This window comes from Opisthocomus hoazin, chromosome 3 (assembly GCF_030867145.1).
Source record: "Opisthocomus hoazin isolate bOpiHoa1 chromosome 3, bOpiHoa1.hap1, whole genome shotgun sequence".
In the NCBI taxonomy this organism is placed as follows: domain Eukaryota; kingdom Metazoa; phylum Chordata; class Aves; order Opisthocomiformes; family Opisthocomidae; genus Opisthocomus; species Opisthocomus hoazin.
In genome coordinates this window covers 5,639,273-5,655,615 of record NC_134416.1, presented here as the reverse complement: position 1 = coordinate 5,655,615, position 16,343 = coordinate 5,639,273, and the positions used below count along the sequence as shown (strand labels likewise).

At 40.3% G+C, this 16,343-nt stretch overlaps 1 protein-coding gene across 3 annotated transcripts in view; it reads right to left on the bottom strand.

The window, feature by feature from the left end:
• The window catches only part of TRAPPC9 (trafficking protein particle complex subunit 9), a 553,794-nt gene that overhangs the window by 476,028 nt on the left and 61,423 nt on the right, over positions 1 to 16,343 (bottom strand). For all 3 annotated transcript variants that reach the window (XM_075415508.1, XM_075415510.1, XM_075415509.1), the window contains one exon: positions 8,864 to 8,949. In XM_075415508.1, the coding sequence (XP_075271623.1) occupies positions 8,864 to 8,949 (86 nt within the window). The remainder of the gene's footprint in view (positions 1 to 8,863; positions 8,950 to 16,343) is intronic.

Here is a 16,343-nt window from a genome sequence, read left to right as displayed (position 1 = left end):
AAAGGAAGAAAAAATTAATAAACTTTTAAACCCACCATTACTGTCCTTAGCAGATTGGGGTTTTTTTAAGCTCAGTTAATGAACTTCAGATGCTTGAACACAAAATGTACTGCTAGAAGTAAGAAATTTAATGATGTAAAGCTCATAAGTCTAAGTTACCAAAAGCTTTTCTATGCACATAGATTTTTATTTTTTAATAAAGATGCCATCCAAATATCTCCATCAATTAATGCAGTAAGTACAACTGGATTAAACCTCAACTCCCTGAGGACGCTTCACAGGAACTCAAAACTCTATGATAGATACTATTCTTGTAAAGATAGATGAGAAAACTCACGGTTCGAGCCACAGAAAACCACAGACTGAAGACTGAATAAGTTTAAGAAGCAGCAATGTTATCTGCACAATGTCAGAATACCAGCATTGCTTTCCTTTAAAAACACCTATGATGGCCTAGTTATTAATTCAGTTGGGTTTTGAATGGTGCACTTCTAATGCTCACGTCAGCTGTAAAAGGCAGACTAGTCCTCTTACGTTCTAATTCTCAATTAGAAATGAGGAAAATTGATACTGGTATAACAAGTACTTAAAGAGATGCAAATGGCATCACTGGAATTACCCAGCCAATGACTGAAACTTGACCTGTCATGTACATTAAGTTTTAATGGCCTGATTTGCTTTAGGGCTAACCATCTGCAAGTCTTCCTCAAGCAAATCCTAGATATTAACCAAAACCAACCCACCAACAATCAAAAACTGAACTAAATTTAAAGTCATTATCACAACTTCTTCCCTCCTCAGAAAGCAGTGTGTCTTTTGGAAAATTAACAAATAGTTATCTTTTATTTACATGCTACATAACTATCAAATAAATGCTTTGCATCCAAAATTTTTGACAGCAAAGTCCTAAACACACCAGAAGCTTAAGAAAGCGATGTGAACAGGTGTGTCAGGTTCCTGATGTCTCTGCTACTGAAGATCTGAAGTCATCAAGATTACAATATACCCAAAAGCTAAAAAATCCTTTCTTCTAGCAATTACTTCTTTGTAGACTTGACACTGTTGAGGCAACACCTAATTCAATTAAAACTATTCTTGCTTTGTGGAAAGTTGCATTAAAGAACTCCATCCTTTTCTAATACTGCACAAAATTCAACTTCACCATTTCATTCGAGTTGTAAGAAAGTACTGTGTAAAACTCTAATTTCTACTGAATTTTAGTTTTCCCCCAGTTTCACACGGAGACTTCAGTTGTCAAAAACAATCCACCAAAAAGTAAATAAAAACTAATTCTGTCTTCCTATACATTCACCACCCAGTGTATCAGCTGAGGGAGCTGAGCTTATTTGGCCTGGGCTTGTTCAGCCTGAAGAAGAGAAGGCTGAGAGGGGACCTTAGAAATGCTTACAAATATCTGAAGGGTGGGTGTCAGGAGGACGGGGCCAAACTCTTTTCAGTGGTGCCCAGCGACAGGACAAGGGGCAATGGGCACAAACTGAAGCAGAGGAAGTTCCATCTGAACATGAGGAAGAACTTCTTCCCTCTGAGGGTGACGGAGCACTGGAACAGGCTGCCCAGGGAGGCTGTGGAGTCTCCTTCTCTGGAGATATTCAAGACCCGCCTGGACAAGGTCCTGTGCAGCCTGCTGTAGGTGACCCTGCTTTGGCAGGGGGGTTGGACTAGATGACCCACAGAGGTCCCTTCCAGCCCCTACCATTCCATGATTCTGTGATTCTGTGACCAAAACACTGACACTTTTTATTTTCACTGCCTGAACGCAAGTTTGGTCACTACGTTTCAAATAGTTACATTTCTGTAGCTGTGAGCTTAAACAGACCTTGTTTGCAGTCGGTAAATTATTCCTTGCCATATTTCAGAATAAGGAGATCAAAATAATTATTGCAATAACAAGCCAATACAAACTAATTTTACATAGGATGCAACATTATTGTTTGCATGTGATGGAATACGAATCTTTCCAGCAGGATTCACCCCACAGAAATGGAGTGGACATTCACACTTTAATACTGACTTTAATACTGACAGTCTTCATCATAATCATTCTGCTTTTACTTTAGCTGAAGCAAATCTTACAACATAATCAAAAGATGACCCCATACACACTCCAAAACTCACTTTTAAAACAGGTACAGAAGGCTTTCTAAGACTATTTCAGCCCTGAAAGCACTGAACTATCACTTGGCCAAATATTCAAATATATTTGAATTATTCAGGATTCACCTCAACTAAATACTTTCATCCAAGGACTTAAAGTCCTAAAAAATCAATGACAAAAAAATCCCTTCCAGTGTCTTGTTTAGTATCAGCTATAGTGAATGTAAGTAACAAGAACTGACAGGGACCTCTAAATATTATTATATTAAATTGGGACCGACACTGTTTAACATCTTAACCAATTTTGTGCTCTTACTTAATATGAATTAGTCCCCCATCCCAGCAACCAGACATCCTCCACTATCAAGCGGGATTGGGGGCGTGCATGACAAGACATTTCACTGAAAGCCTTTTAGGCTCCTGTAAAGGAAAAAATAACCTCAAAGGGGACCATAAACCAGTGGAGTCCTGAAAAAGGCATCAAAATTAGCTATGCGTGCACATATACAGTCTGCCATATGACCCCAAAACTTCCAGTCAGAACCTCACAGCCCAACAAGAGTTTTGATCTATGACACCAATGAGTTTCCCTCGTTGCAGTGAATTGAGGCTTGGAAAGGACCAGGGCCAAATAACCCTGAAGAAACTACAGATCAGAACTGGGGGGGAAAAAAAACAGGGAAATGAACCAAGAAAAACTAAAATCAATGGTAATATTGTTAAAGGCTAATGGTCAAGGCTCCGGAAAAGCAATGATCACAACCCATCTGTCAGAGAAAGCATCTTCCTCACCAAAGGATTTAATGTGGGTATGTTAACAGCAGACAAAATCCAGACAAAAATCAAGATAAATAGAGAAAGTAATAGAAAAAAAGGCATGCAAATGCATCTGGAGCACAATCACCCAACATATGCATGTGCTTATGGACAAGAAGGAAGAGTTACTAGTAAAAGAAATTGTTAGTATTAAAACGATTTACTAACAGTGGAGCAAAAAAAATTGCTACATACAGTGTACGTTGCTCCCTAACCCCTGAAATCTCATATCAAAATGACACCCTTGGATCATGCTGATCACGAACTCAGCACATTGATCACACGTAACTGCTAAAGCAAAGTAAGTCCTCAACACAATGTATTTCTCTTACAATGCATTAAGAATGCATTCTCAGTTGATTCTTTAACAACAAAAACCATGAAAACATAGAGTTTGTCTAGAGAGCAAATGCAATGGAAATGCCAAAACATCTGCACTAAGCACATACTATGCCTGGACGAGAAATAAAAGAGCCTCAAGTGTATTATCATACCAAGGAGAATACAGCATTCATTTCTCTCATTATGAGAGTTTCACTATTCAGTAAAACTTCAAGGTTTTTAAAAGTAAAGATACTAAGAAAACACAAAACCTCATTGAAATGGAAAAAAAAAAAAACAATAGGAACCTCAACAAGGCTTTGGAGTTCCAGACATAAACTGAAATCAAGATGCTTACCCTTAAAACTTAACCCACACAAATACGTTTTAAAAGACAATGACTTCTCTAGAATGTCTGAAAGACATTTTTGATATTGCTGTCTGCTGGGTAGCAGAATTCAATATTTGCCCAACATTGCCCTCTGGTGCCCAAAAGGTTTTTAGATTAACAGTGACAAATCAAACCAAGGCTGAAGCTCTGTCATAACCTTTACCTAAACGTATCAGATGCACATAAAAAAAAGGAAGTGTTAGATTTCTTCTCCCTTGAGTCTCACACCTTCTTTCAAGTAAAACTCTTCAGTAATCATTGCTCTTTCTGACCTTACAAAAAAACACTGCCCGTATACAAGGTTTCCTCCAGAGAATATACGAATCACACAAAAAATCCACCCATTTTTACATTTCCTTGCATTCTTATAAAACAACTTAAATTGTCTTAGAGTGAATACATGCATGTTATTATCACAGCATGTCTTTCAATCACTTCAAACCTCGATTTAGTTTCAGAGGAACAAAACAACTTGTATATAAGTGTTAGCATTTGGGAACGCTGTTAAAACAACATGAGCATGTAACTGCTGTTTTAGGCTTTACTTACCAATCCTGAAATGCAATCGTTCTTTTTTTGAAGTAACACTGCCATCAAAGTTAGTTTTCACCCTGAACATACTTTATACGATGTTGTCAAACACTTTACACAAAAACTGTGAAATATTTATTTAAAAGGAAATTTTCCCTACTATTTCTAATAAGGTTATTTTAGGCAGACCTAGAAAACACCAACCACAACCATTTTTATCCTTCTCCCCCTGCATCTTTTTGTGTACATTCTTGCCTAATATAGCTTCAATTAAAAGTAGTGTATCAGTAAGTAAATATTCTCTCAAGATGGCAGAAACAGTACAAAGATGTGAACTCACTGAAGAGCAGTTCATGGAAACAATTTAAGTGACCATAAGCTAAGTTACAGGATTGATTATACATAAAGATTTCTCAAAATTCTAGATGGTATTTTTAAACATCAGCATAGAGCTCTTGGCTAATAGTCTAGTTTTGACATTCACCAAAAAAAAAAAAGCCATTCTTATAGCATCATTAATCAAAATACAACACTTAAATTGTCTTCAAATCAATACATACTCTGAACAGAAGGAGAACTACAGAACAAAGACTTTCGTTCTGAATAATGAGCTTTTACTACTATAAACTACATTAGCCCCGTGTTTTGGGGTACTATTTTTTAGTTTCTCGATATTATTCAATAGTTTACGCTGCTCTGTATATATTGTAGCCTTCTAAGAACCACAGCTGCATTTTCTACACTAAGTGCAGAAAAAATGCTTTCCACTCAATAGATAACATTGCCTCAAAACTTCTCAGCTTTTTTTTTTTTTTGCCTTTAATATGAAACTTCAGAAACAAAAAGGAAAAAGTAGTTAAAATCTTAGAGGACTTAACAGACTTTGCAGCACATCTTCACATGCATTTTAGGTTAATAGTAGATCTCACTAGACTGCACCATGATTTACTGCTTTAAACATACTTCCCAAGACACAAAATAAATCCATCAGAGATTTCCCAGAATTTGGTTTTCTTTTCGAAAGCCTGAAATCTGAAGGTCATTTTTTCCTGAACAGAAAAAAGGCTTAATAACTGCAAAAGAGAGAGAAGCTATCATTCACATACCTGTACAAGTCTGTACAGAAATCAATATTCCTGGGGGAAAAAGTGAAGTGGTATATACACTTAGTTACAGCTGAACATCGCATCTCCTGTTAACTTGGGCTCCACCACCAGGACAGCAAAAATATTCTGTCTAATCCACTGCAGTCACAGCTAGTTAGGCTCATTTTTGTCTTCCTCTCACGCTGTTGATTTAAGGTACCCTCCAAGCTTTACTGAAGTATTTCCTCTGATCACTCCATGATCTCTCCTACTTCACTTTATTGACCAAAATACACAGTTGTTGGACCTAATCACCTCCATATTTCATGATTAAGCATTTTCATCTGCCATTTTACAAACACTATTGCACCTTGCAGTGGATCAGCCTTCTAACCATACGGACAAAACAAAAACATGAAATAGAAAAAGACAGAGAAGTAATACAGAAATGGGACGTGCATGAAGAACAGGTATCTCAATGGAGTCTCAAATCATGAATATGCATGACAGGGAATAAACAGCAAGAACAACAAAGATGGGCAAAGAGTTTTGAGAAGAATAAAATAAAATAACAGCAACAAAAAATCAACTTCTCAGATAGTACAGGGCTTATCATCTGAGCAACACTGATCAAAGTCTTGTCCCCACAGCCTCATGTCAAGTCTAAAAATGTAACTTTTTTACTTCAGCACACCTCAATTAAATTATGTGTACTTAGCATGAATACTTCAAACAATGAAAAAAGCTAGAGAAGCCTTTCAATGAGGAACCATTCTTAACAACATGTGCTCAATACCAAGTTTTTTACCATTACAACTTTCAGCCATAACCAACAGGAAGACACATTAGGCAAAGTATCACGATAAAAGTTTGGATCGATGCTTCCTGCATTCATTTAACATGAAACAAGTAAGCTAACAGAGCAACAAATCACAAACTGAAAGACAAAGCAAAGGGAAAATTAGAAAAAAAGGAGTAAGACTATAGATTTCAGGACAGTTACATGTTGATGAACGGTGAACCACAAAAAAGGTAAAGAACAAAGGAAATCAAGCAATGGAGAACTCCAAGAACTGCTGTCAGTCACTGGAAACAAGCTTCAATGGAGAATCATACTGCAAAGGTAAGGTGCCAAGTCAGACAGAAGGAAAAAAGTCGTGGGACAAACAGGCTGAAACTGCCACTAAATGACAGAAAAGGATATGCTTGCCATGAAAATGATCCTATGAGACTAAATAATATGAAAGAATGTGATACGTGATGAGAAATCAGACAACAAGGGGGTATGGGGACTGCAGACATGAGTACATGTGAAGAATAAAACAAAACATTTTAAAATATTAAACAATGCTTTGAATTATTAAAATAAAAACAAAAGAGTTTATTCTTGTGATAAAGTAATAACTATTCCCACATTCTAGAAAGCTCACGGATGAGACTGGAAAATCAGAACAATTTAGGCTGGAAGGAAATGCTAGAGGTCCTCTCTCCCAGCCCACTGCTCAAAACAGGGCCAACTTTGATGGTAGTTTAGGTTTTTCACCATACTATACACTCAAGTTTTGAAGATTTCTAAAGATGGAGATCCCATGTTCTCTCTGGGCAACCAGTGCCAGTGTATCATCGCCCTTATGACTGGAAAAAGGGAATTTTTTATTAGGAAAGTTTTCCATTGCTGCGACATGCTCACTGACTCTCACCCTTATGCCAGGCACCTCTGGGAAAAGTCTGGCTCCATTTTCACTGCACCTTCACATTTTGAGACCAAGGAAAGTAATAGGAATTACCCCAGTACTCTTCTCTTCTACAAACTGAACAGATGCATGTCTTTGAACCTGTCCTCATGTCATAGCTCCAGCCCACCAATCATCCTGGAAACACTGCTGGACTGATACCAGTATGTCAATATTTCTGTTGTACAGAGAGCTCCAAACTGGCCTTGATTCTAAAGACATTGTCTCTCAAATGCCAAATCGAGGGGAATAATTACTTTCCTCAACTTGCTGGCTACAGTCTTGATACCACAGACAAATGAAGCAAAATCAACTAATTTCTACCGAAGACATGACATTAGCACACTGCAGAATTTCTCAAAGCACTCTATTTATGGAGCACTGACTAAGGAATTACGTTAATCTCTTCAATTATTTCTATCTAGTTTGGATGCCTGCTTCCTCTTATGCTTACCAATGAAACTGCAATTGAGTATCAAAGACAGAACTTTATCATGCTAACAGTAAAAAGAAGCATTCACGCTACTACCACTACTTTGCTCAGGGAATGGACAGAGTGTACATCTATGCACATAACTGTGTTCTGAGTTCTTAAGCGTATGTAAGCACTCATAACAAATTTCCTCATTGAGAAATCAAAAAATTATCCAAACCTAGTCTTTAAAAAATTACATCACTTACAAAATACAAATTAGACTACCAATCAAAATGTTCTTAAATAAATTAAATCCTATATAGAGTCCTTTCTGATGCACACATTTACAATTACTTTTTCTATTCATTCCTAACAATTTGGAGTACTTCTGCGAGGGTTACAGAAAATGCGGCTGAAGAAACCAGTGTGTTAATTTCCAGGAATGAATTTTGTTATGCTATAAGCGCCATCATTGGGCATGCTTGTTTCCTGTGGAAAAATACTTTATTATATGTGGCATATTACCAGTAATGTAGGTCAAGTAGTTTGACTAGCCACTGCAGTAGACCTACCAATTGAAAAAAAAAAAATCCCGAGCAAATAAATATATGCTAATTCACTTAGCCTAACAGAGCAATGGGCTGTAAGAGACAGGGTTTATATTTTAAAGCAATATTAAAGGTAAAAATATTTAACATAAAGGAGAACACTGGATTAGGACTGAATGGCAGTTAAGTTTGTTTGGTAGTTAGACAACTTTTTAAATGGAAACAATTATAGAAAAAATCCTGTTAGTTGGCATAAAGAAGGGAAAAAAACCCAATTTATTTCAGGATACACTGCAAGCAGTCAACTGACGTAGTAGAGGGCTTGATCTCTCTAACTTTGCGTGCTTCTCTCGTGTTTTAGCCTTTTTTTCCCTCCCTTCTAATCATTTTAACTTACAGTATTTTCAAATAACATATATCATTGGGAACAGCAGATCCATGAGCCGAAGCTTCTATTAAAAAAAAAATCTGCTCAGAACGAACTATTTTAATTCCTCAGATTTTTAAAAATGTGGACAAAATGGGCATTTGTAAGGCTAGGATGAACGCAAATTTTTAACAGTAGTAAGTATACACTAATTATTAGGTTTCAGGATATAATTATTACTTGAAAACCAGTATATGGAAATTATGTAGCATGAGTTCTAGTCAATGCAGAAAGGCACAGAATTGATTTACGGGTCAGTAACCATAAAGCATTTAAACACTCTGAGTGGCAGAGATTTTCATTTCAATACCTCATTACCAACAAATATGAGAAATTGACAGTACTGTGCTGTTAAACTGAGGTTATACTGGCTTAAATGATTTTTTAAACTATTTGATTTATAGAAAACTGTATTTGAAAGTTCAACTAAGACATTTTTCAGAAACAATAATAAAAAGGGGAGATTTAGGAAGATACATACCATGTTTTCCACTCGGAGCTCAAAAGGCATAGGGTTGTACACCATCAACTGAACTTCACATACATCTCCCTGGACCCACTGGAAATCTACATGAAATTATTATAGAATTAATGAAAGAATTACCTACTCATAGTATTATCAAAAAGTGGCATCAGCTGAGCTATCAGACTGTTACATTACCTTTATGTTCTAAATTAACACCTCTGTAAAACTTTCACAGCCCAAGTCCTATTCTACTGCATTGTGAGACACAAGCCGTAAATCACAGGCAAAGCAATGGGTTAAAGGACCAGAAACATTCATCAACGCAGTAACAGTATTCCAGAGACCCAGTGTGCCAACATTTCATTGGCAAAATTAACTCAGGCATCAACTCAAAGCACTACTTAAACACTTCCTTAATGTGAAGCACTTCAAAGCTTACATACGGTACAGAGTACATGTCGGATAATTAAGACACAGATAAAAAGCAAACAGATAAGGAATGAACACAACAGGAAGAAGGAAATTAAAAATAATGGAAACAAATCTTCATATAAACACAGCTGATAATACCAAGTAAATAAAAGATCATTCTAAATTAAGCAGGAAAAAACTGCTCACCAGCAAGACGCCACCTCAGTTTCCTCCCACTAATTTTCTCTGGGAAACACTAAGTAGTTTGGGAGGTGCTGCATGAAGGGGAGATGGCAGTAGGATCTACAGATACAGATTTTCCTGAGGTTCACAAAATGGAGACTTAAGCAACAGTGCAAATTATTTAGCGACTTCTGAAAATACTTAGGAAAGACAATGAACAGAAATAGGTCAGATAATAAGCTGTTCAGTTCATATCTCACTACAAGTGACAGAGGTTCAACTTCAAAGACTTTTTTTTCACCCTGCCAACTTTAAAATTTTGCTGTGTTTATTTTTTTAATTTAAGGAGGCGAGAAGTTCATGGAAGTGAGGTTAGCAGCAGAGATGCATGTTCTGAGGAACCATTCAATGGAGAAAGATTATTTCACATCAGCACTTCCTAATCTTTTCAGCCCATGAGATCCTGTCTACCTTCCAAACATCTCACAGTTAACCACAGGGACCTGACATTCAGACTTTAAATGTGACAAGATTCTCCATACAAGCTGAGGACCTGCAGTCCAAATAAACAAAAGGTGGTTTAACTGTATTTATTACATAAACATGATCATAAGCTAATAGATAGCATACATGGATCAACTTTCACTACTTTACTCAGCAATTTTAACATACATTACTAACACTTTTTTACTAGGATATCAGAAAGTGTCCAGTAAAAAAACAGGATTATTAATATTAAGACTGTAACTCGCAGCTGAAACTATCTGTGCTCTAACTGTACATTCACAATCATTTACTATCTGATTACGTTTTGCAAACAATATTAGAGAGCTCAAGGGAGATGTACGTAGCGCAAATGTTTAACTACAATTAATGCTAATGGAAATTAAAAACATACTCAGAGATATTAACAGCTTATATTACTACGAAACCTGAAAAGCAAAACTAGTGATTAAAACAAAACCTTCAAAAGCACAACTGTATGAGATGTTCTGTAGATTTCTTTTTAATTGCTTATTAGTGTCCGCAATATCTTATGCATTCTGCAGTCCCCAAAAGACTCAGCTACTCCTCTGAAGAGACACTGCACACAGCTTCAAAGATATTTAAGCACTGCGGCCCGTTACAGTGAACTGTCTCAGCAGAGGCTCTTCCAGCAGCCAGAGACAGGTACCTCAGTCCCTGCAAACCACAGCACTTGCCACATTATAAGAATTACAAGACTGGAATGTCTTTTCTGAAAATGCTTTCAACACAACCACCAAAAAAGTGATTCTGAAAAAGCCAGTGACCAGAAAAGCACGTTGGAATCTCTTGATTTCCTCCAAGTATTACTCTAAACAAACGCAAACCACTGGTATGTCTGAAGCTTTAACCTGTCTTTCCTTCCAAAAAGAAAGGATTCCAGGCTCATTTCTGATGTTTTACAGATACAACCCCTCCCTCGGTGTAGAATATTCCCTGAACTACCTGGTTACAACAACACTGAAAGCACGGGAAGCCGACGCTGGCAGCACAAGCACCTGCCACGTGCTGAGAGCAGCGCGAGGCTTGCGGAGAGGGGCGAGGCGACCGCGCTCAGGAGCGGAGAGCGGCAGGCGGGGGCTGGGCGGTGCCGCTGTCCCCGCGGCCAGGTCCGAGCGCGGGAAGCCGCCTGTAACCGGCCCCTGGGCAGCGCCGGCCGCCGGGAGCGCCGCCAGCAGGGCGGGCGAGGGGGGAGCGGCGCCTGAGGGGAGCGGTGCGCGGGGTGCGCGGGGAGCGGCGCCTGAGGGGAGCAGCGCACAGGGTGCGCAGTGAGCGGAGCAGCGCGGGCAGTCCCCGGGGTGCGCGGGGAGCGCCGCCTGAGGGGAGCAGGGCGGGCAGTGCACAGGGTGCGCAGTGAGGGGAGCAGCGCGGGCAGTGCACGGGGTGTGCGGGGAGCGGCGCCTGAGGAGAGCGGTGCGCGGGGTGCGCGGGGAGCGGCGCCTGAGGGGAGCAGCGCACAGGGTGCGCAGTGAGGGGAGCAGCGCGGGCAGTCCCCGGGGTGCGCGGGGAGCGCCGCCTGAGGGGAGCAGGGCGGGCAGTGCACAGGGTGCGCAGTGAGGGGAGCAGCGCGGGCAGTGCACGGGGTGCGCGGGGAGCAGGGCGCGCAGTGCACAGGGTGGGCAGGGAGCAGCGCGGGCAGTTTGGAAGGCCACATCCCTAAGAGTCGGGCCACTGAGGAACATCAAAACAACCACCAGGTGGATCAGGCTGCCAAGATTGAAGTGGCTCAGGTGGATCTGGACTGGCAACATAAGGGTGAACTACTTATAGCTCGGTGGGCCCATGACACCTCGGGCCACCAAGGAAGAGATGCAACATACAGATGGGCTCGTGACCATGGACACCATCGCACAGGTTATCCATGAATGTGAAACATGCGCTGCAATCAAGCAAGCCAAGCGGGTAAAGCCTCAGTGGTATGGAGGACGATGGCTAAAATACAAACATGGGGAGGCTTGGCAGATTGACTACATCACACTGCCACAAACCCGCCAAGGCAAGCGCTATGTGCTCACAGTGGTGGAGGCCACCACCGGATGGCTGGAAACCTACCCTGTGCCCCATGCCACCGCCCGGAATACCATCCTGGGCCTTGAAAAACAAGTCCTGTGGCAACATGGCACTCCTGGAAGAATTGAGTCAGACAACAGGACTCACTTTCATAACAGCCTCATAGACACCTGGGCCAAAGAACATGGTATTGAGTGGGTGTATCACATCCCCTACCATGCACCAGCCTCGGTAAAGATCGAGCGGTACAATGGGCTGCTAAAAACCACTTTGAGGGCAGTGGGGGGTGGGACTTTCAAAAACTGGGATACTCATTTAGCAAAGGCCACCTGGTTGGTTAACACCAGAGGGTCCACCAACCGGGCTGGTCCTGCCCAGTCAAAACCTCAGCGCCCCATAGAAAGGGATAAAGTCCCTGTAGTGCACATGCGGAACATGTTAGGGAAGACGGTTTGGGTTAGTCCTGCCTCGGGCAAAGGCAAGCCCGTCTGCGGGATTGCTTTTGCTCAAGGACTTGGGTGTACCTGGTGGGTAATGCAGAAGGATGGGGAAGTCCGATGTGTACCTCATGGGGATTTGATTTTGGGTGAGAATAGTCCAGAAATAAATTGTACAAAGTTAATTGCTAAATAATCCTGTCACTGTCTGTTATCACTACTATAATTGTTATACGTTATACCAGTAGTATCATAGTAAGAATCGCCCAGACTAATGGAGGATGGACTTTTTGATGAAACCTAGCAAAGCACAGCGATGATGGGACTGGATCTGGTTTTCAACAACTGGCATCCAGCAACTTCATCAAGATCAACATCTCCTGCAGACTGTGGGCACGGGCCGCACCAGATACATCAGCCATGAACTCCGGATGCAGCAAGCAACCGCCCATCACCACACATCACCTCTCCTGCCACGGAAGACCGTTATGACAGATGGAGCCCGAAGTCATGGATTAAATGAACTCAACGGACACTTTAGAGTGATGATCCATAGACTACGAGAATGATATCTGGAGACAGGAGAAATGGTGGTGATGAACTGGACAATGGGGGACCTGGACATGACATAGATGGTATAGAATAAGGGGTGGATAATGTCCTGGGTTTGGCCAGGACAGGGTTAATTTTCACCAGGAGCCAGGAGGGGACACAGCTGGGCAGGCTGACCCCACCTGGCCAAACAGAGCAGGGTATTCCATACCATGTGCTGCCATGCTGGGTTCTGGTTGCAGGGGGAGCTGGGTGGCGGGAAGGCAGTTGCGGCTCGGGACCGCGCGCGGCACGGGCGGTGAGAGTGGCTCTGTGCATTCTGCTGTTTGTGTTGTGTATTCTCCTTTTCTGTATTGTTGTTGTTACTGTTCCCTTAGTTTGCTGTTCTGTTAAACTGCCCTGATCCCGACCCACTTCCATTCTCCTCCTCACCCCAGCGGGGGGTGGGGGGCGGCAGAGCAGCCGCGTGGCCCTTCGTTGCCAGCCACAGCCAAACCATAACAAGAAGGCAAGGGACAATGGGTACAAGTTGCAGCAGGAGAGGTTTCATCGCAATATAAGAAAGACATTTTTTACAGTGAGAACAATCATTCGCTGGAACAACCTCCCCAGGGATGTGGTGGAGTCCACATTGTTGGAGCTTTTCAAGATGCGACTGGACAGGGTGCTAGATGATCTCATCTAGGCTCCCCTTCCCAAGAAATGTTGGGCCAGAGGATCTTTCGAGGTCCCTTCCAACCTGGACTGTTCTAATTCTATGGTTTATTTGCAAGGAGATATATATATCTCGTCTTCTCATTCGCACATGAAAACATGACTAGTCCCCTACCAGCACCAAAAAGACACGCCCACTTCTAGAGGTCTCTCTAGGTGCCTCTGGTTTCCTTTCCAGAAGGTCTAGCTGCCCCATGTAAATGACGCCAGGGCGATGCTACAGAATTGCTTCCTCGGGGCGAAAAGCTTTTGAAAAGAAAGGTAAAATCAGTTTATAAGGTCCTAGGTAAAGAGCTACATTTATATCACCTAACAGAGGCATGACATTAGTTACCAGATTTACTAATGGAACTATATTATGCATTCTTGCTGCTTTAGACTATTGGCACTTTAAAACAAGAAAAAACACTTTATGTCAAAAATCAGTAGGTTTATTTCTTATGACTAGCATGCTATTAAACCAATTTAACCAGAATATAATTATCCCATTTATTGTTTCCCATCAGAAAAGCTTATCAAGCTGAAAGCTGAAAACATTTCCTCGAGACTAAGGGGGTTTGTTTCCCTTTGGTTTGTCAGCAGTACTTGATTTCCTTTGCTGTAACAATAATTTAACCAAAATATGGCTTGCATATTTCCATGTAAGAAAAACACAGTTCGTTTGTTATTGTCATTTTTAATTAAATACATGTCATTAAAATATTCTTATTAGTTTCTAAGTTTATTAAATTTCTCAGCTTCTTTCAAAGGAAGTATCTGATGTTATGTTGTATATTCTTTTGTTTGTGAAACTTTGAAAGAAACATTAGAGGCTTTTACAAGTGAATGCACTGTGTATATACTTCAACAGACAAATGCTTTACAGGATCACAAACAGTTCAGACACCTCCTCAGGCTAAATAAAAACCTAAAAGGAGAAACTGCCCTGTATAATATAAAACTCCTATCATATAAACACATCCTAACTGGAACCGCTTCAAAAAATGCAGGTTCCTTTTCTATCCATCAAGGAACAAGAATTCTGCATACTACAACTGTTGGACAAGATTAGCAATAAGGTTTTATTTAAATGAAAAAACATGACAAGGTATACCTAAGAGATTAAATGTTGAAAATTTAATTGTGATCAATTTTTAAACAAATTCTTAAGAGAAATAATATAAGCTATTTTCCAAAGAAATATTTCTTTAACAGGAAAGTACTTTAAGATGTTCCCACACATCTACATTTTTAAAATTTCTTATCCTTATTCTTTTTCTTATCCTTTATTTTTTTAAATCAAAGTAGTACTGCAGCAAAGTAGCACTCAACCATGTCCATCCAAACTGCCAGATACTAATCCATACCTCTGCGTATCTCCTAATTCCTCATGTTTGAACTACTTACTGAAAATACTCATCATCATAAAACCAATCAGCAAATGTGCATGTTCTTCTCAAGGCAAGGGACATCTTAATCATAATCAGGGCTCCACAGCACAGGCAGCGTAAGTCCAACATCTAACCTAGACGGTTACGTGGGAAAAGCCTGCGGCCCCACCTGTTAGAATGAAGAAACCATACAGAGAGATCCTCCGAGTACTGGCTCTGCAGGCCAGGCTCAATCCAGATGAACAAGCCAGGCGGTTGCTACACTGCTGGAGGAAATTAATTTTAAAAATAGATAAAAAAGGACTGTTGAAGGGTAAAAAGGAGAGACAAAAAGGGAGGAGTCTCAAAGAGCAATGCAATTCCCTACAATACAAATACACTACCAGTAACAAGAGAAATGGAGAATATGGGAATGGGAAAGCATTCCCCATCTCTCTCATACGCATTCGTGCTCGAAAGGGGCGGGGAGCAGGGGACAGAACATGAAGTCTGGGTGCTGAGGAGCCCACACGCTAGTCCAGCTCAAAAGCTGCTGCTCTAACTTGTTCCGGAACTACCTACTTGAAGAATTAGTTGGTGCCACTAGTGACAATGACCTGCTAAATATTTAGTATTTTACAACTCAAAACATGACACAGAAAATCTAACAAACCTGGGTGACATTTCAAAGTACTGTTTTTCTACTTTTTTTGGTGATTACATAGTACTAAAAACAGTAACATAAGGAGCCAAATTCAAGATAAACAGCATTCTGCTAATTTCTGCATTCAAGTTTTTACAATCAGTTCTATTCCACCGTCACACAAGTCCTTTTTGTGCTGACACTAATGCTTATGTTAAAAATTATCATGCATGTGACATGCACAAAAGCAACAAAAAGGACTACTGATATTTGTCAATTAATCCAGGATCTGAAACAAGCCTTTTAATCTATTTTCAATGGCATAATTACTGCATGGAACAGCTTTCTAATAAATGAAATAATCCTGTAGCAGAAAATGACTACAGTATTCTAAACATTGTTCATAAGGCTTTTGTGATTTTTGCTGAACTGTCTTTAAGAAAAACTGACTAATCACAACAGCTAATCATTCTGAGTTTAAGTTAAATCATAACAGGATATCAGCTAAATGAATTGCTTTCTCCTGAGACAAACTGAAAACCAATTTTAAAATCCCAACGGTCTAACAATATTACCCAAAAATAAGTTAAAAAAAAATTCTATGGGTGACAAACTACCACAATCCAGTTTCCTATGGACTTGCATCTTCTGTCCAAGAAACTGCAGCTCGT